Source organism: Triplophysa rosa, linkage group LG7, assembly GCF_024868665.1.
Source record: "Triplophysa rosa linkage group LG7, Trosa_1v2, whole genome shotgun sequence".
Lineage (NCBI taxonomy): Eukaryota > Metazoa > Chordata > Actinopteri > Cypriniformes > Nemacheilidae > Triplophysa > Triplophysa rosa.
In genome coordinates this window covers 15,499,638-15,525,874 of record NC_079896.1, presented here as the reverse complement: position 1 = coordinate 15,525,874, position 26,237 = coordinate 15,499,638, and the positions used below count along the sequence as shown (strand labels likewise).

The following is a 26,237-nucleotide window of genomic DNA, read 5'->3' as shown; positions in this document are numbered from 1 at the left end:
GAGGAGCACCAATAATTTTCTCAGCACTACGAACTGTCCGTTGTAGTCTTCGTAGGTCTGATTTGGTGGCCGAGCCATACCAAACAGTAATTGAAGTGCAGAGAACAGATTCGATGAACACTGAGTAGAACTGGGTCAGTAGCTCCTGTGGTAGGTTGAACTTCCTCAATTGACGGAGGAAGTATAACCTCTGCTGAGCCTTCTTTATAATGGAGTCTATGTGGGACTCCCACTTCAGGTCCTGAGAGATGGTGGAGCCCAGGAACCTGAGTGACTCCACAGTATACACAGTGCTGTCTATGATGGTGAGGGGAGGAAGTGATGGAGGGTTCCTTCTGAAATCCACTATCATCTCCACTGTCTTGAATGCATTCAGCTCTAGGATGTTTTGACTACACCAGGCAGCCAGCTGAGAAACCTCCTTTCTGTAAGCAGATTCATCACCATCTTGAATAAGGCCAATGACTGTGGTGTCATCTGCAAACTTCAGGAGTTTGACAGAAGGGTCTGTAGAGGTGCATTCGTTTGTGTAGAGTGAAAATAGCAGTGGAGAAAGAACACATCCTTGAGGAGCTCCGGTGCTGATGGTACATGTGCTGGATTTAAATTTTCCCAACCTCACTAGCTGCTGCCTGTTCGACAGGAAGTTAATAATCCACTGACAGGTAGAGGTTGGCACAGAGAGCTGGGTAAACTTGGGCAGGAGGAGGCCTGGGATTATGGTGTTGAAGGCAGAGCTGAAGTCTACAAACAGGATCCTGACGTAAGTCCCTGGTCTGTCTAGGTGTTGTAGGATGTAATGCAGTCCCATGTTTACTGCATCGTCCACAGACCTGTTTGCGCGGTAAGCAAACTGGAGGGGATCAAGAAGTGGTCTGGTGATGTCCTTCAGGTGGGCCAGTACAAGTCTCTCAAATGACTTCATGACCACAGATGTTAAAGCAACAGGCCTGTAGTCATTAAGTCCAGAGATTTTGGGTTTCTTCTGTACAGGGATGATGGTGGAGCGTTTGAAGCATGAAGGGACTTCACACTGCTCCAAAGATCTGTTAAAAATATTAGTGAAGATGGGCGACAGCTGCTCCGCACAGACTTTCAGGCAGGAGGGTGCGACATTGTCTGGGCCTGCTGCTTTTCTGATCTTTTGTTTGCAGAAAAGCTGGCACACATCCTCTTCGCAGATCTTAAGTGCAGGTTGAGTGTCAAGAGGAGGTGTTAATGGTATAGCAGAGATAGGGTCAGGGCGGGTGTGAAGGGTGAGACTCTGCATTTCAAAACGACAATAGAAGTCGTTCAGGACGTCAGCCAGTCGTTGATTACCCACAGACTGAGGGGATGATGGCTTGTAGTTGGTAATGTCTTTCAGGCCTTTCCACACTGATGCAGTCGTTGGCTGAAAACTGGTTCTTCAGCTTTTCAGAGTAGCTTCTCTTAGCTGCTCTTATCTCCTTTGTCAGTGTGTTTTTGGCCTGATTATACAAGACTTTGTCCCCACTTCTGTAAGCATCTTCTTTGACCTGACGAAGCTGTCTCAGTTTCATTGTAAACCATGGTTTGTCATTGTTGTATGTTAAGCGAGTCCTGGTGGGAATACACATGTCCTCACAGAAGCTGATGTAGGATGTCACTGTGTCAGTTAACTCATCCAGATCAGTGGCTGCAGCTTCAAAGACACTCCAATCCATGCAGTCGAAACAGGCTTGTAAGGCCCGCTCTGTTTCGCTGCTCCATCTCTTTGCTGTTCTTGCTACAGGCTTGGCAGATTTAAGCTTCTGTCTGTAGGTCGGAAGAAGATGAACCAGGCAATGATCAGAGAGAATCATGATGGATAAGCATCTAAAGATAAATGAGCATCTAAAGATCTAAGGTAGAATAGTTAAGTATTGAAATTAAATATTGGATATACTGTAATTGTTACGGAATCACCAGACTCTCACACCACTCCCTCACTACGGTCGCCCTCACCAGAATTCTGATCACTGTCACCTGCACCCCATCACTGCCCTCATCAGCTCCACTATATAGCACTCCCCATTTCCCTCAGTCAGTGTCTGATCTCGCAAATGAGACTCGAAATGTGTTACTCACCCGAGTTGCTTACCTGCTCTCCTACGTTACAGTTTCCAAGTTTGATCCAAGCTGTTTTCCCGTCGTCTTCTAAGCCATCCAAGTCTTCCAAGTCTGTCATGTCTTCACCCAGAACCCCCAGATCCCTAGCCCGTCGTCCACGATCTCCTGCAACACAAGGACAGTATTATTATCCAGTTCATCCAGTCATCAATCAATACATATTCATACTTACCTGTTTACTTGCATGTGTGTGTCAAGAAACATTGTTGAAGTTCTTACCCCTCGTCTGCCTAGTGGTTCTGTTACAGAAGTCAAGACCGCTACAAGATGAGTGCGCCAGACCCATTCCAGGAGATCGTGGACACACTCAAAAGGGCTTTGACACCAGCACCCAGCACTACCCATCAGATTCCACCTCAGACCATCAACATCCGTGCTTCAGCGTCTGTCACCTGTCTCCCATGGTCACACCAGCTCCCTTCTCTGGCCCAGCGGAGGATTGCAACCGGTTTATTCTCCATTGCACCCTCTACATGCAGCATAACTCACACTTTTACCCCTCAGAAGCCACCAAGATCTATTTTGTCATCTTCCTACTCACCGGAAAGGCTCTACAGTGGGCGGATTCCCTCTGGTCCCAAGCCGGTCCACCTGTGCAGTCATTATCACAATTCCTGCAACATTTCCGTGAAGTCTTCGGGCGGAAGCACTGGAGACTCCTCTGTAAGTGCTCAGTTATAATCTTTACGCCAAGGAAATCAGTCTGTTTATGACTATGCGATCAGGTTCCGCACATTAGAAGCCACAAGTTGATGAAATGAACCAGCGCTTCTTATCACCTACCACCACGGGCATTGTGTATGGGACATTGTAAAAGGCTGTGAAGAAGCACAGTGTGTTTTGCGCCTGTAGTATGCTTTTTTCGTGCATGTCTGAAGCTGTGATGGGTCCTCAATAAAGTGACCATCGGGAATTATGGCCTTCTCTGAGTCTCTTTTTGTTAGTACTACACCAACTGTAAATCATGAACCAATACTACAACACATTACATTAAATAAACCAAACCAAATTCCTCTGGAGGTTTGTACAGCCCACTTGTGGCTTAAAGCCCACCCACTTGCGTTCGACCCTTCTTGAAAGCCTAGAAATGCAGCTTCCACCAGCCATCTATCCAGTTATGACATCTCACAAGAAGGAATCACCATGGACGAGGGGAAGGTGGCTGCAGTGCGGAATTGGCCCACTCCTAAGAACTTCAAGGAGCTCCAACGTTTTCTGGGCTTTCTACCGCCGGTTCATCGGAGATTTCAGTTCCACAGTCACCCCACTCACCAACCTGTTGAAAGGCAAGTCGAAATCCCTGTTCTGGTCTCCCTTGGCCGCCGACGCCTTCAACCTGCTAAAAGAGAGAGTTATTAGCGATCAAACTCGCCTTAGAAGAGTTGAGACACTGGCTGGAGGGAGCCAACCATCCATTCGTCATATACTCAGATCACAAGAACCTCCAGTGCCTCCGTGATGCCAAATGCCTGAACTCACGTCAAGCACAGATTTCATATCGTCCAGGCTCCAAGAACTCCCTGTCCCGTATGTTTAGTCCCAAGAGAGAAGATCCCTCTTCTGAACACGTACTCCCTGAATCTCTCTTCGTCTTCCCCATACAGTGGTCGTATGATGATGCCATCACCGCAGCCAATGCTCCCAACGATCATCCACCGGGGTATCCTCAGTCACGTTTGTATGTACCTCTCCCTCAGCGCAATAACATTATTCATTCTATTCACAGTTCACTGGGCACTGTCATCGGGTTACCACCCCCAGTCAAACGGGCAAACTGAACGCAAGATCCAAGAGTTCGGGAGGTTTCTACGTACCTTATGCCATGACCACCAGGAGACCTGCAACCAGTACCTCTGTTGGGCCGAGTACGCCCAGAACTCCCGGCACCAGCCTGCCACAGAGTTAACACCCTTCCAGTACGTGCTCAACTACCAACCGCCACTGTTCTCTTGGTCAGGGGAACCATCTGTGATACCAGCCATCAACCACTGGTTCCAGGAGAGCAAGAGGGTCTGGGACTCCGCACACCACCAACTCCAGAGAGCCATACGGTGTCAAAATATCTAAGCAGATGCCCGATGGAAGGGGACCCCGCAGTGTCACCCTGGGCAAAAGGTGCGGCTCTCTACGTTGGACATCCGGATGAAGCTTGCATCCAGAAAATTGAGACCCAGATTCGTTGGTCCCTTTCCCATTCATCAAATTAATCATGTCACTTACCTTCTGAAACTCCCTCCTAGTTTCTGTACTACTTCTGTACTCTATCCAACATTCCATGTGTCCTTACTCAAACCATGTCATTCACTGCCCTCTGATCTTTCCACAGAGCCTGGTCCATCTGAAGAGCCAAAGATGGCACCATCTACTCTGTCTGTGACATCCTCGACTCCCATCGCCATGGTGGCTATCTGGAGTACCTGTTCGACTGTAAGGGATACGGCCTGGAAGAACGTTCTTGGGTACACAGAGATGACATTCTGGATCCGGAGGTCCTCACCTTGTTCCACCAAAATCACCCCAGTCAACCAGGCCAACACGACGACGGGGAGTTCGGTCCTCGGGAGTGGACCGTGGAGGGGGGTACTGTTACGGAATCACCAGGCTTTCACACCACTCCCTCACTACGCTCGCCCTCACCAGAATTCTGATCACAGTCACCTGCCCCTCATCATCACCCTCATTAGATCCACAATATAGCACTCCTCATTTCCCTCAGTCAGCATCTGGTCTCCCAAATGATACGGACTCTAAATGTGTTACTCACCCGAGTTACTTACCTGCTCGCCTACCTTAAAGTAGCCAAGTTTGATCCAAGCTGCCTTCTCGTCGTCTTCCAAGTCCGTCACGTCTTCACCCAGCACCCCCCAGATCCCTAGCCCATCGTTCACGATCTCCTGCAACACAAGGACAGTGTTATTATCCAGTTCATCCAGTCATCAATCAATACATATTCATACTTACCTGCTTTCTTGCCTGTGTGTGTCAATAAACATTGTTGAAGTTCTTACCCCTTGTCTGCCTAGTGGTTCTGTTACAGTAATGTGATGTGTTTGAGAGTAAGGCTCTTTTGAATGGATAAGCAATCATAAATATGTCATTGATGACTTATTTTTTGTTGTTGCTTTATGTTTTGTGTTTATCTGTGGTTGTTTTCAAAAACAATATGCTGTATACACTTTACTGTCGTACTGTATGCACTTTACTGATGTTAACGTGTGACTGCAATTGTAAATATGATCTTGTTTCTCTCTTGCAGAACACACCATGGCCAGACATGAGGTGCGAGAAGTAAAGCAGAGACAGACGCGAGACAGCCTGCGGGACTTGCCAGCGTTGACTGAGATTGAGGATCTGTTCATCATCTATAACCGTGTACCCAAGACTGCCAGCACCTCCTTTACCAACATTGCATATGACCTGTGCGGAAAGAACCGTTTCCATGTTCTCCATATCAACACCACTAAGAACAACCCAGTCATGTCACTGCAGGACCAGGTAACATGTCCATTACCTCACATGTTAATAGGGGTCAGGTTAATTGTCTAATGCTGACTACCAGTGATGTGTTTGGAATGTAATACTAGTACATACAGCACTTAGTAGGCTTTCTACTTCTTAGTTAATTTTCTATGTAAATAAGACATTATATTGTATGCAATACATTACTATATAACTCTGCTTCGCATCATTTAGTTTTTTTTGTTTGTTTGTTCACCGGGGCAAAAAAGTTATTTAAATGTTTTATTTTTTACAAAAAGTTTTATTTCCTTGGTTTTGATGTTGCCTTGCTTTTTAACGAATTAAAGTTGATGATAATGATAAATATTTTAATAATAAATAAAGTATTATTTTATTATTGGCTTCCAGATTTCAACAATTATGGTGTAGGTTGCCATGTACTGATGACAGTGTGATGTTCTTTTGCTCTCTGGCTTGGTGTTTAATTCCAGTTGTGACAGGCCAGGTGATGTCACATGTTACGAAACAGGAATCCATGTTCGAAACATTTTCCGAAATCTATACGAACCCTGGTGGAGTGAATCAAGCACAGAAATACTACGTCATACGTTCAACTCGTCAACATGTTAAGCTTGAGAAGCCAGCACGTTTAACTGTGTAAACAAGTCAAAATGCATGAAATAGCATGTTACCTCTGTTTTAAAAATCACTTGGCTGGTTTTGTCAACGGGCCATGACAGATAGGCTACCATGAGATTGTTATTTGAGATTTAGATATTGCTGGATGATGTTAGCAAAACTTATCAGACATGTGGATTAAAAGAAATCGATTTTTCATGTAAATGATATTTCGTATGTACAAAAACTAATCAGATTTAATATTGTGCCCACAGATGAGGTTTGTGAGGAATGTGACATCCTGGCGAGAAATGAAACCAGGTTTCTACCACGGCCATATTGCCTACCTGGACTTCACAAAGTGAGTTTCTTGTATACTGAAAACAGGCTTTGTGTTGTATTGTATTGTGTACTGTTACTATGGATATAGTTGCTCTTTTCAGTACAAAAGCTGAATTCAGAAGTTAAGTGTTGCTGTACTCTAGTGGTTGGAGTTAAAAATGATTTTATTATTTCTCAATACTTAGGTCAGTTTGCCAGGATATCAAGGGCTTTACAATTACAAAATATACATGATATATGATTTTCTTGGGTAATTATTGATTAATCATAATACAGTAAATATTCATTGTAGTATAAATCATATTAATTATAAAACAGTCAACATATACATTTTATTCCAAAATCTGGCAAATTTAGGAGCACAGACAATTTAAGTTTTTTTTTAAAGAAACATTAATTTGGCACCGTACAGCATGCACAAAGTATGGGAAAACATGATAAACTAAGCTTATTGGTTATTATTGATTATACCAAGCTCTCATTGCTTCTATTGTTTACCTCATTTGTAAGTCGCTTTGGATAAAAGCATCTGCTAAATGACTAAATGTAATGTACCAAGGGGGCTGTTGAATGCTTCATTGTGATTGGCTGGCTGGCGAACATTCTAAGGGTCTAAGTCAACATATACGTTTTATTCCAAAATCTGGCATGATTTTTTATTTTTAACCTGCAATACTGGGATAACATCGATCATCAGGTTTTATTTTTATAGTTCATGCCAGCGCTTATGCATGCTGTCGTTAACAAAGGGGATGTACCCAAAAAATGAATAGGATATTCATTTTCTATTTAGATTGATATTCTAATGATGTATTTCGTAATGAAAGGAATTCAGACATAAGAATTAAACGGATTGGAAGAAGAGGACAATTTCGTTTATTTTTAAACTATTTTGCCCAAATAGGTTTGGGGTCAAGGGAAAGCCAGTTTATATCAACATTGTGCGAGACCCCATCGAGAGGCTCGTGTCTTACTACTATTTTCTCCGGTTTGGCGATGATTACCGACCCGGTCTCAGGAGAAGGAAGCAGGGAGACAAAAAGGTTCTTCATTTTTGCTTAATATTTTATTGTAATATACTGTATTTGTTAAGCAACTACAGTGTACACAACAACAAGTGTGTATAACTCATGTTTTGTTTCAGACATTTGACGAGTGTGTGTCCTCTGGAGGTTCTGACTGTGGTCCTGAGAAGCTCTGGTTACAGATTCCATTCTTTTGTGGTCATTACTCTGAGTGCTGGTGGGCCATTTGACTCACTCTTCACTCTATTATTAACACAGTGATATTTCTTATTAAACAAATTGATTGGGTCAGAATTACTTGTATTGATTTATTGAAACCATTTAGGAAATAGAAATGCTTTTGTTTGTTGTGTGCAGGAACGTTGGCAGTAGGTGGGCTCTTGAACAGGCCAAGTATAATTTGGTGAACGAGTATCTTCTGGTTGGAGTGACAGAAGAGTTGGAGGATTTTATCATGATGCTTGAGGCAGCACTGCCACGTTTCTTCAAAGGAGCTACTGATCTCTACCGCACAGGTGCTTGGTTATCTTCTAATATTCTGTGAGGATATGCCAGCAGCATCCAAGTGACATACAACTTGTCTGCCCACACTGAGCTTCAAAATAGAGAGAATGTATGAGTGTAAAACAATGTACAACCGTGGAAAAAAAAAAAAAGAGCTTTTCAGAGACCGTTTTTCTGATTAAAAATGTACTATTTATAGGTATGTTTTTAGGTAAAAATGATCTTTTTTTTCCATTCTGTGAAACACTAACAATATTTTAACCAAATTTCAATAACAATATTGTTTAATTTGCATTAATGCAATTTAATGAAAGCTGGAGAAACAGGTGAAAATAACAGAAAAGATGCTGTGTTTTTTTAAGACCTCAAATACTGCAGAATGAAACAAAAATGATCATTTTACCTAAACACATACCTATAAATAGTACATTTAAAAATCAGAAAAACTGAGTCTTTTAACTTTTTAATTATTATACCCTGTGTCAAGAATCTCTGGGGGAAAGAACCCAAGTGCAGGCAGCAGTGGTGGTGAAGGGGTTAACACATTTTATTTTAAAATAAACAAAACAAAAACCCACGAGGGGTGTAGAACAAGAACATAATATGCAAACACAGAACGAAGACTAACTAAACACTAGACTGACAAACACTTGACAAAGTTAACTAAACTGGACACTTACTAGACTCATGAAACGGCAACAACCGGAACACGAACAGGCAAAAAAACAGCAAGCACAGGATTCACACAAGCACAGGATTCACACAAGCACAGGATTCACACAAGCACAGGATTCACACAAGCACAGGATTCACACAAGCACAGGATCAGTGTTGGGTAAGTTACTCTCAAAAAGTAATTAATTACTAGTTACTAATTACATATTCAATAGTGTAATTAGATTACTGTACAAATTACTCGCTCCAAAATGTATTTAGTTACTTATTACTAATTACTTTCTATATCCTACATCAACCTTGATTAGTTAAGTGATTCAAGGATAGACATGAAAGGGCTCTTTTCATTCATTTAAATAAATAATATTAAACTACATAAAGTACTCTTATTAACTGACCAAAGTATTACAAATGTGAGAATTATACATTAAAGCACAGATTTTAAAGTTAGACTTTGAATTTTGAGGTCAATTCCACTATTGCACACACAAATATTACACAAAGTATTTAGTTTAATTACATCAGAAGTAACTGTAATTAAATTACAGAAAAAATAAGAGTAATCCCTTACTTTACTTTTTCAAGGGAAAAGTAATTAAATTACAGTAACTAATTACTTAGTAACTAGTTACACCCAACACTGCACAGGATTCACACAAGCACAGGGGTACACTCGCCGCAGACAGACTGAATACAATGACCGAGCACAGTGTTACACTCGCCGCAGACGGACTGAATACAATGACCGAGCACAGGACAATGACACGAGGGTATTATATAGGGAGACAGACAAAGGATAATTAGCAAGAGGCAGGTGTGGGTAATGAAACACTCAGGGAAAGTTAACGAGGAAATGAGATGGCGGGAACAGAGACGCGGACCGGAGAGAGAGAGTATGGAAGGCCGAAAGGTCAACAATCTCTCTCTCCACATAAAACCTAAGGCTTTGCCATGACTCTGCCAAAATACCCAGAAAACCATGACAAGACGAGGCAGAGTCATGACAACCCTGTGTGCGACCGCACAGGGCCTCGCGCCTGGCCGGTAGTGATGGGTCTTTAAAAGCCCCACTGAAATCAAAATGAAAGATTTTCTCCTTTTATTAAAAATAAGTTAAGACGTCAATAAACCGATATGCTCCTAAGCACTGACAAGATTTGCATCTACAGGGCTCTACGGTAACGTATTTTTAGGAGCACTTTAAAAAAAATTTGGAGCACAGTCAAAAATTTAGGAGCACAGACAATTTAAGTTTTTTTAAAAGAAACATTAATTTGGCACCGTACAGCATGCACAAAGTATGGGAAAGCATGATAAACTAAGCTCATTGGTTATTATTGATTACACCAAGCTCTCATTGCTTCTATTGTTTACCTCATTTGTAAGTCGCTTTGGATAAAAGCGTCTGCTAAATGACTAAATGTAATGTACCAAGGGGGCTGTTGAATGCTTCATTGTGATTGGCTGGCGAACATTCTAAGGGTGTGCATTGTTTTTCAGGAAGCGCACACCAATAAAGTAGTTCAAGATCTGTCAACCACATTACTGTTTCATATCACTGCACTAAGTTTAACTGAATAACGTTATTATACTGTCTGTACACCACAGAATACAGACAAGCAGAAACGCAGGGAATCATTAAAATATATTAAATATACATATGCCTAATTAATGACATTTGATTTGAGATTTATAAGCGATGAAATTAAATTGCACATTAGTCTCGTGTGAACTTTGTGTCTTGCCTTTGTTACAACCACCTCTCAAACTGCAACAAAAGAGGGAGATCAAACGCAGTGGTGTAACTTTGTTTTGAAAAGTGGTGGGGACAAAGATGACAAAAACAATACTTCAATAAATTGTTTCTGTAATAACTCGTTGGGAAGATTTATCATATACAGGCCCGTAGCAAGGTGGGAGGGGGTTCGGGGGTTCAAACGACCCACCCCTCACTGTCAAAGGTCCAGAATTTAAGTCCGTTTTTTTGTGAATTTTTGTAATAAAGATGTGTCCTTTTAAATAGCAGCTGCCAATAATTAGGATCATGGGCGTCGCAAGCACAGAAAACGTGAGCGCGAAAGACCCGCTGGTCGAGTAGGACCATTTTAAAAACCATCAGCCACAGTATCAAGCCCTGTTTATATACTGTAAAAAATGTGATGGATATTTACTTAAAAAAATTAAGGTAACAGTATTACACAAAATATTTTTAAGTACTTTAAAGCATATTTTTAATGCAATATTCCATGAATAAATCAAGTAAAATTATCTTAATTATTTAAGCACATGATAAACTTTAAAAAATCAATAAGTACTAATTTGAGCATTGGAGTTAACTTCTTGATCTTGTTTAACTTCAGTTTAACATTTATTGTTTACAACATACTGTATACGATGTACAAGTAAGCTGATAGTTGTCTCAGTACTGGCATTAGCAGCATTAGTGCTCAATGAGTGAAAAAACACACATCACGAGCTCTCCCATGACCTAAGCACAAGCACCACTCTTCTGAACGATGGTAACCACGAACAGAATCTCTTCTAAATCTTAAAGACAACTGAACAATAAACCAGAGGTGGACGAAGTACACAACTTCCTTACTTGAGTGAAAGTACAGATATTACTGGTCAATTATTACTCCACTACAAGTAAAAGTTGTAAAGACAGATTCTTACTTGAGTAAAAGTACAGAAGTACATGCTTTTAAAAGTACTCAAGTATAAAAAGTAAATTTCCTTTATGTCAGTTGTGCATTGTTTTATTGTCGTATACCTTATGCCTCTGAAGCAACCTACTGAATACACTGAGTAGCTCACAGTATCAGTTGTATTAAAGGAATAGTTCACTTCAAAATTTGCACCCATTGACTTTCCATAGTAATTTTTAATCCTACTATGGAAAGTCAATGGGGGCAAATTTTGCAGTGAGCAACTCCTTTAAGAGCTTTATATGTTCAGCACATATATGTTTAGTTTAGATATAATCCTGTATGATCATTTAGCCTAATTATCCTCATTAGCCCCCTAGGCCTATATGTATTTATGAGTAGTGTTCTTTTATTTTGTATATTCCCTTTACCAGTTTTAGCAGCAATTTACGAGTAAGTAGTAAGGTTCTTGTAAATAGTAAAGTGTAGAAGCCATGTGTTGTTGGATTTATTACCATTTGTATTACCATAATTTAACTACAAACATAAACTATAGCTAGTATTTAGTATATAGTAATATTATTAATTGGAGTATGGTTCCTATATTTAGAAAATGGTAAATTTGTGGATACTGTGGTTTTACTGCAAATACCATCCCTGCTGAAAAAAAACAATGAATTTTTTAATTAGAATGAGATTTTTAAATTAAATTCGTCTTTGTAGTGTGTTTTGGGTTTTATTCCAATAGGATTTACCATACCACCAATAGAATCCATCACATACGAGTAGACAACAAGTATCCATAGTACAATTTCCATTATAACCATTAAATCCATTACATTTTATGTTGTATTTTGGGCAGGGTTCTATTGTTTTTATTTCAACAGGAATACTTCAACTATAGTTACTTCAGTAAAAACATCATTCATTTTCCAAATCGCTTTAAATGATATAGCAGCAGCTCAGAAGGTAACACGCACACGTAGCTCAAGGTGTATGTGATGCTTATTTACCATTTAGCCGTTATGCCGATCATTTTCATGACAATGTTTCTACGATCTTTGACTGATCGTAACCCACAGATGATTACACCACACTTTAACATGCCTTTTTCGTCTTTTAATGTTCTATTTGCCTTTTTAGAGCGCTATCAATGGTGTAGCAGCGCCTACATTTACATTAGTTTAGCGGGGAAGATCCCAGAGTTGCCAGATTTGCGTTAAACAAATCTGCCAAATGGCCATTCAAAGTTTGCCGGAAAACCGCGAGCTTAGGAAAAACTGAAATACTTGGCAACAGTAAAAGGTGCTGTCAGATCGCAAGCCAGATAAATTGCGCACACAGGAAACCCCGCTGCATAGAAACCATTTTCTACTTTTTGACCTTTTTATAAATGTAGTGGAGTAAAAAGTATGATATTTGTCTTTCAAATGTAGTGAAGTTAAAGTACAAGTACTCAGAAAAAATAATACTCAAGTAAAGTACAGATACTCAAAAAGTGTACTTAAGTACAGTACTCAGGCAAATTTACTTCGTTACTGTCCACCTCTGCAATAAACACTATCAAGTCTTTCATTTTATTGTAAAGCACATAAAATAGCACTTTTCCACAAAAATGACTCTCCTAATGCTGTCACACGCAAAGCATGCTGGGAACTCTAAATAAATAGTCCCTATAATAGCCCTAAATAGCCCTATAAATAGTCAAGCTGTCTTGCCTCCATTCTCCCGAATGTCTCGCAACATCCCTCCTCCACCCCGACTCCACACCACTAGCACGTTTGACCTCCGCACCGGGGGGGTATTCTCCGGATTCGGGCACACACTGGGCCCAGGGCCCTCTCCCAGGCCTAGGGGCCAAAGGATTATTCTCCCTGAACTCGGAGCCCTCTTCCCGGGACAGCACGCCAAATACGCATATTATCCGTCAACAACTTATTATCTGTGAGACGAACTCGTGAATCATCCATTAACCGTATTTCATCGGGTCTTCTGTTCTGCATCTCTTGTCCAACAACACAAATATCTCTCTCTGAAGTGTCCATCACGACAAGTTCCCTTCAGTATATAGTGCAAAACATGAGACGCGAATAAATATACGCGGAATGTTTGACAATTAACAGATTAACAAAATGAAAGGGTAAAATGGTGACAATATGCTGTTGAGTTTGGTTCAGCTTGTGAGGCGCAGCGCTCCACAAATAAATTAAAGGAAAGGAGATGACAGAGCCCTCTAAGTTTTCTTTATTTTGCAAAAGCACAATGTTCTGTGTTCTGTGTAAGTGTGTTCACGACTAGCTAAAAGTAGCTAACTACTGTATCTATTGACGTACTCATAATCAGTTTGACCATAAATCATCACAGTTTGTTTTAATTGTTTCAGCCGTTATAAGTAGCCTAACTGCTCAAGCGATTGTGTCACGATCCCAGTCCGTGTTTCCCCTGTCTTTATGCCTCCTGTGTTCTGTGAATTACCTTGGTTTTTTTTTTTTTGTCTTTGTTGAATTAAAATCTAACTGCATTTGGGAAAAAAAACCAAGGTAATTCACAGAACACAGGAGGCACAAAAACAAAGAATGACACAACGAGCATGAAACAAAGACCGACACCAAACAAAGGAAACACTAGGGCTTATATACTGTAAATGGGATAACAAGGAAACAAGAAACACCGGGGGAAACTAATTAACAAGAAACTAGGACTACAAACATGGCACACAACAGGAAATGACAGAAAAGTTCACAAAGACAGGGGAAACACGGACTGGGATCGTGACAGATTGCGCCGGCGCCTTGCGCGCACACACAATATTCAAGCATCTCAAACTTGATAGCCTGTTCATTATCAAAATAAAATAGTTATTGCCATTATAATTAATATACGTGCTTTTTAATTAAATATATGCACACAACAGGTCAGCACGAACGTTTTCCATTAGCGCTTGAGGAGCGGGATCTGCCAAATGAGGTGCCAGATCGGATTTTGGAGGTGCCGGATCCGGCTTGTTCCGGCACAAATAAGCCCTGGAGTTAGAGCATAGAAGTATTTGAACCTCATAAATAAATAATAAATGTGGAGCAACGTGAGATGGTGAGAAAGCAGCGCATCCTGTTTTCCACGAGTTTCAGATGTTAATGGTCTCAAAACAATACACACCTTCCGCAAGCATTTCTTAATTTCTTCCATAAAGTGGTGGGGGACCTGTCCCACCTGCAAATTACTATGCAACTAAACATTTATTTATTAGCACCAAAAGCAACATCATATAACTAAAGAAAGCGTGTTGGGCTCGCTTTCGAACACCAGGCGATCGCTCAAAGAAACGCCACATGCAGAAACATGTATCCTGTGTCCTACAAGTGTCTATGCTGACACCTGATGAAACACTCACGCACACTCGCACAGCCACAGACTAGGACTAAATGGCGCTTAAGCATATCTTCCTTTCTCATAACGGGAAACACTGTTCAGTTGACTAGCATGAAAAGCAGCCGATCGCAGTGCATAATGTCACGTAATATACATGGAGGCACATTTTGGAGTTTTTTTTTAAATGGGTTACGAGTTTAGATGGGTTCAGTCGCACCACTGCGCCTAAATATTTTTTCACTATCTTTTTTTTCATGGTCGCAGTGTAGAGCCGTGATTTAGAAGATACAAGCGTTCAAAATGACATTCTGGCACGTGCACTCAAAAAATATCTAGAAATTTCCTGACATCACGCTACACATTAGCTCGTCAAAGTTCTTGTCCAGATTACCGATTATATGCGCAAATCCTCTGAGAAAAAGTCTACAAAGAATATTGAATGTTAAGGCTCTACAGTGTGAAACAAACCTATAGAATCTACTCAATGAAACTGTGGTTACAATTTTCACTCACTTTGTTAGAGTACATTCGAAGAGTAAAGAGTATCTAGATTTATGAGCTATAACACACTAAAATAAATTGTGTAAAGTCTACCGAATACATTATGCAACTAAATGAGTAATTTTTACCCTTTGACAGCACTCAAGATTAACCTACTGAATTATCATTAATAATAAATAATCATTAAGAATAGTTAAACTTTAAATATTACTTATTCAGGGAAGATTACAAACATAAAAAACATTTCATTTCTACATACTTTGCATAGTCGATTCATTTCCAATAAGATAAAACACCTATAGTAATACTCTGTGTTCTAAAGTTAATTGGTCAAAACTGCTACAGGAATTCTCCTTGTGTGGTGTTCTGATGTTTCATATAGTGCAGATTTGTGAAAGAAAAGGTCAGAAACACAGACATTGGGCCCTATTGTTTACCCGGCATGGTGCAGCGCAAGTGTTTTTGCTATTTTACACCCGATGCAGTTCTCATTTTCCCGTCCTGCACCGCGTTGTTTAAATAGCAAATGCATTTGCGTTGATTTGTGCGCCCATGGGCGTGTTGGTCTAAAAAAAGAGGTCAGGCTCAGGCGCATTGTTGGCGCGTTCCTCAAAATAGACTGCGCCATAGACCAACTCAAACCTGGTCTAAAGTTAATGGTGCAATTTTTTTTTTGGTTTAAAAAAAGAGCGCATTAGTAGAAAATGCGCCTCTGGGCGAGTCCACGCTTTCACTTTACTTATTACACAGAGGGAAGCACAGCAGCACACAAACATGCCAAATATAAAAAATAAATGGATTACAATGTAAAAGATTATTATTATTATTATGTACATAAAGATAAAGATCCAGCTTGTCATGTAGATGATCTGCTCGCGTGCTTTAACCTCAAGCAGGAGCAGTTTCCTCTCTAGAGAAGCGTCCAGTCTTTGCTCTTGCAAATTCCGCCGTGTAAGTAGCGAATTAATCCACCATGGCACGAGCGCAACTGGCTCTTAAAGGGAATGAGAGATGAGACTCTGATTGGTTTACTGCACATTACGCCCAAAAAAACACCCATTACTCATTAAGAGAATCGGGACAACCCGTTTATACCATGCGCCCGGGCGCGCCGGCCGTTTTCCCGTCGTTAAATTAACAAAAGTGGATTCGGACACGCCCTGAGTGCACCTGCGCCGTGCGCTTTAAGCCATGCGATTAGATCGTCAAAAAATGCTTTAAATAACACGGAAAACATATATTTGATAATGTGTTGCTGGGCCCATAGTGACTGGTTAGGACACCATGTAAAACAGATTATATTAATATTCCAGCTGTTTCTCTCCTCAGACGCCCTGTCTATTTTTAGCATCGTCACTTAACAAGACAACACAGAAGCGGCAAATATATATCTTTTCTTGGTATTACAGTTAAACAAGTGCACATTTGCAACTACTGCACGAGCACACAGTACATCATCGCATTTACCCTACATAACTGTTGACTGTAAGTTCGTGTTGTTTACATAATGCATGTACGTGCCGATTGCCAACAAAACACAGATATTTGACTCGGGTTCACTTACCACGTGCGGTTCATGTCCTGCTTCTTTTAGCGCTGGGACCGCTCCATCTATCATTTTCAAATGATCTCCAAATCCAGTGTTATGTCCACCGTTTATATAACATTGCTTACTGTAATGCAGTGAACAAAGAAACATAGCTGAACTTCACGAACGCAGCGTATTGATGGCCTATAGCTTTTTTCGTTTTTCCTATCACTAGCAGGTTGACGTGTGCACGTGCTCTATCTCTCGCTCTCGCTGGCTGACGTGTGGGCGTGCTTTTCCGTGAGAATTGCCCAATAAGAGACTAAGAAAGATTGTTACGTAACGGAATTTCATATTCTAAAAAAAAAATCCTGAAACCTATACGAACCTTGGGGGAGTGTATCAAGCACATAAATAATATGTCATACGCCCAACTCATTATTTGACAAGTTAACCATGTTAAGCATGAGAAAGCCAGCACGTTGAACATTGTAAAGAAGTCAGAATGCATGAAACACTGTTGAACCACCCCTTTAAGTAAAATCAAACGGAGTTCCATGGGTTGTTTTTATCAATCATATTGGGGTATATTTTATTACTTTTTTTTAAGATGCCATTATTTCTCTAAACAGATAGGTAGTGTGGGTAAAATGTACCCATTATTTATTAAACTTGCTAACTAATATAGTTAACTAAAATCTAATTGATTTTAATGGGTTGTATTTACCACCCCCCAGAACCATATTTTACAGTGTTTGGAACTGATCAGACATCACAGCATTGATGAGTAAAGGAGAAGACAAACGCCAGTTTCACTCACCAATGTAAATAACAAGCTTCAAATGACACATCACTGTTATCACTGATCTTCCTATTTTTTTTTCAATAGACTTTTATACCACTGTGGCTGTCTCGCTGTTAAATGCAGCTTTGCCAGGCTGACTGGGCCGTAAACAAAATGTTATTGGTTATTTTAAAAGGGGAAGGGGCCACTCGATATGCCTTGTGCTCTGCATTTTTCGGTTGTAATTACGTCAACACATCAAATAATGTTGTGCATTCCAAGTAATTTCAGTTGGCCTTGAAAGCGGATGTAATGCGCAGTTTCTGCCTATCTCATAATCTTGAGTACCTATAGAGTAGTATTTGCATGCTTCGTATCTTCGAAGAGTCTTTAGTTTGATCACATTTATAAAAAACAGATACAGCTGTACGATTATTTCCAAAAACAGAAGGCCTCCTGAAGGCGTGCAGGGGGGTGGAACTAAAGCACGAGCACACAATACATCATCGCATTAGCCCTGCAAAACTGTTGATTCACTATAAGTTCGTGTTGTTTACTTCATGCATGTTTCACTTTTAGTTTTAGCAGCATCTGGAACTGCAGAGTGTGACTGAGTGGAGGCGGGGCTAATTTGCATATTCCTATATCTGTGTAATTAAACTGAGGTGTAGAGTTATGGCCTCTCACTAAATCCTTGGTGTTTCGAGTCTGACGTCATTATGCAACCGTATTTTTGGGAAAGTTTAAGAATCATAGGTAGTTTATGTCAGGAAAGGAACCGGAGTCAAAAGCAGATTAACAGATTTATTTCCCAAAGACAATCAGACAGTAACTGACATGAAATTAACTCCACAACCGAACAGATAATGTGGGACAACCAGGGCTTGGGGAAAATGGCTCGAGCGCTCGGCCGTAAAGACCGTAGGGGTGAGGTGACAAGGCCGGGACTTGCCTCGAGAGGTGAGTAGACCGTACGTCCACACTACTGTCCTTGAGGGAAGTCTCCAATAGCGTTAATCCGAGTGTCTCGTGAGAGTTAAGGAGTCCTCCAAGAGAAGCATTAATCCGAGTGTCTCGTGTGAGTTAAAGAGTCCTCCAAAAGAAGCATTAATCCGAGTGTCTCGTGTGAGTTAAAGTGTCCTCCAAGAGAAGCATTAATCCGAGTGTCTCGTGTGAGTTAAAGTGTCCTCCAAGAGAAGCATTAATCCGAGTGCCTCGTGTGACGGTAGTGAGGCAGGGAGTCCTCAACAGAGGGGAAGACAGTCCGGCCGAAGTAGTATGCCCGAACCCGTAACCACAGCGGTTGAAGCCAATACCGTAGCCCTGGCGCTAGGACTCTTGGTGAGGAGAAGACCGGCAGAGATAGTCCTCTCTCCGTGAGAGAACTTGTTCCTGCTTCCCCATATAGACGTGAGGTGAGGTCCGGTAGCCGTGGTCGCTGGGGTAAACAAGGCAGAAAAATGCAGACACCCGGTAGTGGTAACAGCACTGACTGGAGCCAGACAGGACAAATGGTGAGTACTGAGTAGCAAGACAAGATAACAAGATTACAAGGCAAGGATCACGACTAGACTGGAACAATATTTCCGGACACGATACTTAAGGACGTCAAGACTGGCTACGCTTGTGCAGCGAACACTAGCGATCCGACACAAACTGGGAGAAGCACGAGAAATAAGAAGAGGAAGAAATCAGTGTGGAATGAGAAACAGCTGATGCGAAGAGAGCAAAAGTGGTTAATGATTAGTAGACAAGAGGGGCGGGGTCAAGAACGCGGAGCTGAGCACATGGTAACTGTCAGGCGAGATCTAGAGTAAACAACACACACAGAGGACGAACAAAACAGAAGTGCTAGACCCGGGACCCGACAGTTTAGATGGTTAGGTTAGGGATAGGGTTTCGTAAGACTCGAAACAGCAAGGATTTGTTCAAAACCAACAAGCCACGCCCACGGATCTGACTCGGAACACCAAGGATTTAGTGACAGCAGTGGAGTTACATTAAAGCTATTTAAGGCAGGAAAATAATTTTCACTGAAAAAAAACCTTTTCAATATGTAATTTTGATGGTCAAAGAATAGTTTTAAGGTGGACCAGAAGTGGACTTTAAGTGATACATGCTTACACACCAAGTTAAAAAAAAAAATTGCATGAATTTTAAAGGTGTGACTCTGTGTGTGAAATTGGTCAAACCGTAGATTATTGTAGATTAAATTACCTGAGAAATTAAAGTAAACCCACAGTCATTCAAAACTGCATTGATGGAGAGATAATGTAAGCATCTAAAATGGATGTTTAAGTTTTCCCTCTTTAACCTGTTATAACGCTGTTAAATTGAGCAAACTTTTTGCTGAAAATCCACAACATTAACAACGAAGAGTGTAGTTTATCTGTGTGTCTATCAAATGCGTGTGAAAGTTGCGTTCGTTACTATTGCAACAGATTTACTGCACGTTTTCTTTGAGAATCATCCTAAATCATCATTAAATCTCCGCAAAACCATTTTCTCCTCCAGACCGCATCGCACATCAGGTTCTCACAGGGCCACCCCCCTTGCGACGGCCCTGATTATGCCTCATGTTGTCCATCATGTACAAGGATTGTAAATTATGCAATTAAATAAAACAATATATTATATATATATACACACAGTATATAGCTGTATTTTTAATTTAAAATACAATATTGATCATAGAAATATGTTTAAGATATTTTCATGCTTAAGCAATACAAACATGTATTGGCAATATATTTGTGGTGCCGGATCACAAATTTCATGATTCGGATCACATTACGGATTTTGGGTCACATTCATGTATTTTGGGTTATATTCAGATAAAACTAATATTTACATAGATGTCCTATAACAGTAGCCGGACAATGTGTGGATGTTGCAAATGTATGATGGCTTATTTTAGTCTGTTGATTGAACTTTTTAACCCAAGTAATTTAATTCAACCTAAAGTTTCTAGTTAATTACAAGAAATTGTTACAAAACACTTGTGTAAAGGTTTAAAAGTTAGAAAGTGGAAAGTTGTGTGAACTTATTTATTTGGCATAAAACAAAATCACTGTGTGCTGTTAGACAAAATTGGTAAACAACAGTGACCAGTGAAATAACTATAAAATGTAAACAAAAAATCAAAATTAAATTTGTCTTTTTTTTTAATAATTTACTGCTAAAATCACAGAAAATGATTTTAAATTAAAGTGCTTGAGCAGTATATCATTGAAAAACAACTGCACATTTTCTTGACTTAATTTCCAGGTAAGAAGTCTCACCTAAGGAAAACTAGTGAGAAGAAACCCCCCACTAAAGAGTCCATCTCAAAGTTACAGCAGTCCAATATTTGGAAGATGGAGAACGAGCTCTACGAGTTTGCGCTGGAACAGTTTCAGTTTGTACGTGCTCACAGCGTCAGGGAAAAGGATGGAGAACTCTACCTACTGGCTCAGAACTTCTTTTATGAGAAGATCTATCCAAAAGGAAACTAAGATGAAAAGACATCAGTGTGACTGAAACCATGTATAACTGTACCATTTGGCCTGGTAATGTACTTTTCTGCCATGCACTCAGCAGAGAAGATAACGTCTAGTATATCGACACAAATGTACATCCTAGGAAGGGTCTTATTAAATTTAAGCAACTCTTATGCAGTGCTGACTGGCTATCAGGCCAATTTGAGTTCAGTATCCTTTTAAGGACTATCACGTAACAAAGTAGAAACTTCTGTGAACAACTTGAAAGCAAAATAAAAAAAGAGCCGTTTAAAATTTTTATCATGCCTTCCAGAAGATAATGAGTCTGAACTGTTAGGCCATCAGTCACTGTTATGAAAGTTACATTTTGAACCGGGTACTGCTCTTCGTACCAGACATTTGGTACATTAGAAGCACCTCTTTATTTTACTACTAACCATGGCTTTGTGAATTTTCAACACTTTCTTCATTGTGTATATTCATTTTTAATAGAATGCCATGCGCAGTGTTTACAAATTTCAGTAAAAGTGTTGTAGCAAGAGGACAAAATGTGGTCAAATGGATTTCATATCTGTATAAATTGTATTTACATATATTTTTTATGTAATTGGACCAAATGGTTGTAAAAAAATCTGAGATGTAGAATTTGACCGTTTACACTTAGAATTACAATTTAGAAAATATGTCTGTTTAGTAATCCTCCTAGTAATTTTTCATTTTCATTTGTCATTTCTTTTTTTCTTGCATCTGCCAGACTCAGAAATACCAGATTAAAGCAGTGCAATGAACAGAAATGGGTAAATCAAGGGCAAGAGCTTGAAATATACTTATATTTCCCGTGTATACAGCTGATTTATGTGTGTCAATAACATGACCTGATTGGTCTGAAACATGTTATTTGACCAGCAACTACTATAGTACAGTTTTATCTTGTAGCAAAGTTCACGGTCAAGGTTACTTGGGCCGTTTCTCAATATGCGTTCTTCAGCGGTCTTGTGTTCTCACTCTACGTCATCAATAACCATCAAAGTCCGTTCCAATACTCAAGAACACAAGAAAAGTGAATGCACGAAAGTACCAGGATGTGTTCTCGATATCAAGGATGCATCAAATGCAGCCTTGCGTGCCTACGGAACGTGCTTGAATTCCCAGAAGTCACTGTGGTGCATCCATCAAAGTTCGTTCTTCCGAGGCTGCCACGCAAGACCGGTCTCCACGAGAACACAAGTCCGCTCTTTGCGTTCTTGGAATTGAGAAACAGCCTTGGTCTCACTAGAGTACTGCCCTCTTAGCATTCATAATTAGACCTCCTGTGAATTGACTAAGCTTGTTGATACTGTCATAGTTATGCTATAGTATGAGAAGACATCAAGCCTCATTAACATCTAGCTTTGTCTTTAAATGTAAATGTCTTTTGGGTAACATCAGTGCCTTCATGAATCTTTTCACCACACCATGGATTTGGACACTGTCTGTATTTTTAGTTGTCTGTTTTAGTTTTTTAAACAGCCAGCTTGATTTTGTATTTGCTTTGTACCAGTCATTCAGTTTTTTGTTCTAAATGGTTTCACAATATTTCAAATAAACATTGCTGTCTGTGAGACTGTGCTTTTTCAGGATTCTTGACACATTAGAGCATAAATTCCTTGTAATCACAGATAGGCCTAATACAGTCAACCTTAAATGGATAAAGCTATAGACAGAATAGTTTAATGAAACAGTCTTAGCCAACTGTAATAGGAAGTTGTGCCTTTGCTAGACTTGCTTTTCTGAGCTCAGTTTGTATGGTATACAGCAGATGCAATGACAAGAGGCTGATGGACACTGTGAATAGTAAAGTTCTGTTTCTTTAGGAGGACACTGCCACACTCATCCTGGCATATAATCGTCCTGTCTGTCATGTTAACAGGCAGTGGAGTGGAGGTGTTAAAGCGTTCGGTGTTATCTTCATCCGTCTTTTCTGAGTGTTTGGTGCAATTTGCAATGTTGCAATTTATGGTGGAATGTTGTTTCACAGATTATCTGTGCAAAATGATTAATTTAGTTTAATTTGATCATTTCTCTGTGGATGTTTTTTTTCCTCTGATTTCAGTAATGTAGATAACAGTTCAAATCAGAAGTGTAAAGCCCATTGCACATTGAGTCCGATATATGCGTCCGAAATTTCCACACGTTAAAAAATAAATACGACCTCACGTTGTGTCAATCACATTTACACACTGCCTCCGATATTTTCGTCCGTCATAAAAAAAATTCGGACCGGGTTCGATTTTCTGCGTTTTTGCATCCGTATCAAGCATTTTGAGTGGCCTTTTTTAACAATTCAGAGACACCGTACAAACAAGAGCCAAATACGAAAAAACGCATACGAAAATTTCGGACTGTATGTGCAAAGACCTTAACCATTCAGCCAGTATTAACTGGACTCTCATGTTGTTCAAGAAAAAACATTTTGACCCATCTTGCTTTAAAGTCTAATTTTATTTCTGTTAATTACCCTCACTCATAAACCTATTTTTTTACAAAAGTAAAATAGCTTGTGAACAGCATTTCACCTTTACAAATGTAATGAATTATACTATACTATCGTATATTGTCCAAACTCTAACCCCTAACCCTGAATGCAATTGCTCCATCTTGATTAATTGGTCAGTTTTACTGTTAAAACATAATCTGAGTAAAGATTGTGCTGTTGACTAAAGATAATCAGGAATTTTTTTTGGAAAAGTTTAATTTTGTGGTCTTAATGAGTGCACAACAGAACACCAGCCTCCATCATGCAGAGCCTTCATCCACACAAAGAGGCAGATGCAATACATGTTTCGCAAAAAAAAGAACTTATCATATTTTTGCAGGAATCTCAAAGCATTTCATTATGTAGGACAATGCAGGCTGATAATTACTGCTCAAATAAAAGGAATCTGTACCATGTATTGATTTGTATGAGGAAGGTTAATTGGGTGCACTTCAGTTCTATGTCAAAAAGAAGAGTGATTTTATGTTGGATTATTTCTGTATTTTAGCATTCATTCAATTTAAAGACAGCAAACATCAAAATGTAAATGACCGGGGGCTATATAACATTGCTTAAATTATTGCTGTGTTTTGTAAGCGCTGCTTCATTTTACAAAATGGATGACATTTGTGTCCCTCATACTGTATAGTCAAGTCAACTTTATTTATTTAGCGCTTTTTAAAATTTTCATTGTTACAAAGCAGCTGTACATAAAACCTTTTGACTATAAGCAAAACATTTAAAGCACACATTTAAGATAAGGTAGTGAGAAACACGGTTCAAATATTAAACAGATTATAAATTCCTATGTAATATTAAGTAAAACTTTAAAATAAATAAATTTAGTAGAATGTGTTAACATATTTAATATTATGTTTTTAAAACAAACAATAACTAAATTTTGTTTAGTTAACAAAAATTTGCATCAGTTTTAATGCCCCTCACTTATGTTTCCACCTTCACTCCTTGTTCTTGACAATGCCATAGAAGAACCTTGTATGAAGAGAAGAACCTTTGACTAAATGGTTCTATACAAAACTTCCAAAGAACCTTTTTGTTTCACAAAATGTTCTTGGTACTAGAACCAAAAATGGTTCTTCTGTAGCTTCGCTGTGAATCACCTTTTGTTGCAACTTGCTGTATGTGGAAAGCGTGTGGCATTTGTTTTGTTTTTATTTCTTTTTCTCTCTCTCTTCCTCATCCGAGTATAACCTACTTAACCACAAAAACAGCATTTGAGAAAACTGAGATTATAATGTAGTTTAATTATGGTTGAACAACTCTTTCTTTTATTGTCTGGTCAACTACCTTCCAAGGTCAATTGGCCTTTTAGGTAACTCTCTCTCTGTCCACAAGAGGGAGTATTGTGCTTACCGATTCCAGTTCTTGCTCTTCAGATCAGCTCAGCTGGAACTGTTCAACAAGCCGCATTAATGCACCTGTACTGAGCCAAATGGACCAAACGAATGAGGCATTACCATCAAGAATACAGATTGCCCTATTAGAGCTGCATTGGCTTTCAGCTTTGGTGGCAGCTGTAAAGCTCTCTGGGCAATTTGTCACCCTCTCTCTTTTCCCTTGCATAAATGACACAGTACATTTTAAGTCCCTGTGTGCAAATGGTGGCCCGGTGATGTGGCCTTATTTTTAGAGAATAACTTTCTGAGAAGACTTCTGTCATGATGTCTTCATGAAGCTTTTACCGAAATGAGCGATTTTCACATCAGGCATAAAGGACCCATCCACAAGGAGCCCGATGTAACTGGCAAATTAAACTGCCCTATTTGTTGGGCAAGCGACATGGTTGGCTTTAATAACAGGTTTAAATGAGTGTGCTCTTTTTAGATTTGAAGTATATGATTAAGGCTTACAGGGCTGCTTTGCTCTGAAGTAAAGGTTACAGCCAATTAGACTAATACTGTGTGTCTCTGTTGAAATAATGTCTAAATCACAATAATGACCTCATTCATTCATAAAGGCTTGCTGGGTTTGACAACCGTAACCTTCCGGATTTTGGACGAATCTTTTTCTGGGCAGACCTGCTGTGGAGTAAAACTGGTCACAGTATGCTGCTCCATGAAGCAAACAGAGCAAGAGGAGAGACACTGACCCCTTGCTCTCTAGGATAGAAAGCAAGACCTTTGAGCACTTGGCTAAAAGGGGTTTATTGTGCCTGCTATGCAAACACCTTCATCTGATGGAAATATTGTGATCTAAAGGGATAGTTCACCCAAAAATGAAAATTCTATCATGAATGATTCACTCTTGTTGTTACAAACCTGTATACAGTTCTTTTGTTTGGTTGAACACAGATAGAGATTATTTGGACGAATGCTTGTAACCAAACAGTTCTTGGACGCCATTGACTACCACAGTAGGAAAACATACAATGGTAGTCAAAATAACCCAGAACTGTTTGCTGTCCTACATTCTTCAAAATATCTTCTTTTGTGGTCAACAGACCAAAATAATTATAGTAAAGTATTTTTTCCTACTATGGTACAATGGGTCTAAGAACTGTTTGGTTATAAGCTTTCTTCCAAATATCTTTCTCTGTGTTCATCAGAACAAAGAAATGTATACAGATTTGGAACAACTCGAAGTTGAGTAAATGGTGACAGAATTTTTATTTTTGGATGAACTATCCCTTTAAATTGGAA

At 39.7% G+C, this 26,237-nt stretch overlaps 1 protein-coding gene across 3 annotated transcripts in view; it reads left to right on the top strand.

The window, feature by feature from the left end:
• The window catches only part of hs2st1b (heparan sulfate 2-O-sulfotransferase 1b), a 74,816-nt gene extending 52,153 nt beyond the window's left edge, over positions 1-22,663 (top strand). For 2 of the 3 annotated variants that reach the window (XM_057339000.1, XM_057339002.1), the window contains 6 exons: positions 5,387-5,625; positions 6,483-6,568; positions 7,454-7,592; positions 7,694-7,791; positions 7,932-8,089; positions 20,851-22,663. In XM_057339000.1, coding sequence (XP_057194983.1) covers positions 5,387-5,625; positions 6,483-6,568; positions 7,454-7,592; positions 7,694-7,791; positions 7,932-8,089; positions 20,851-21,077 — 947 coding nt within the window. In that variant the 3' untranslated portion in view covers positions 21,078-22,663. Of the gene's footprint in view, positions 1-2,120; positions 2,794-5,386; positions 5,626-6,482; positions 6,569-7,453; positions 7,593-7,693; positions 7,792-7,931; positions 8,090-20,850 lie in introns of all 3 variants that reach the window. The other variant, XM_057339001.1, reaches the window with a different exon arrangement.
• The last annotated feature ends 3,574 nt before the right edge of the window (positions 22,664-26,237 follow it).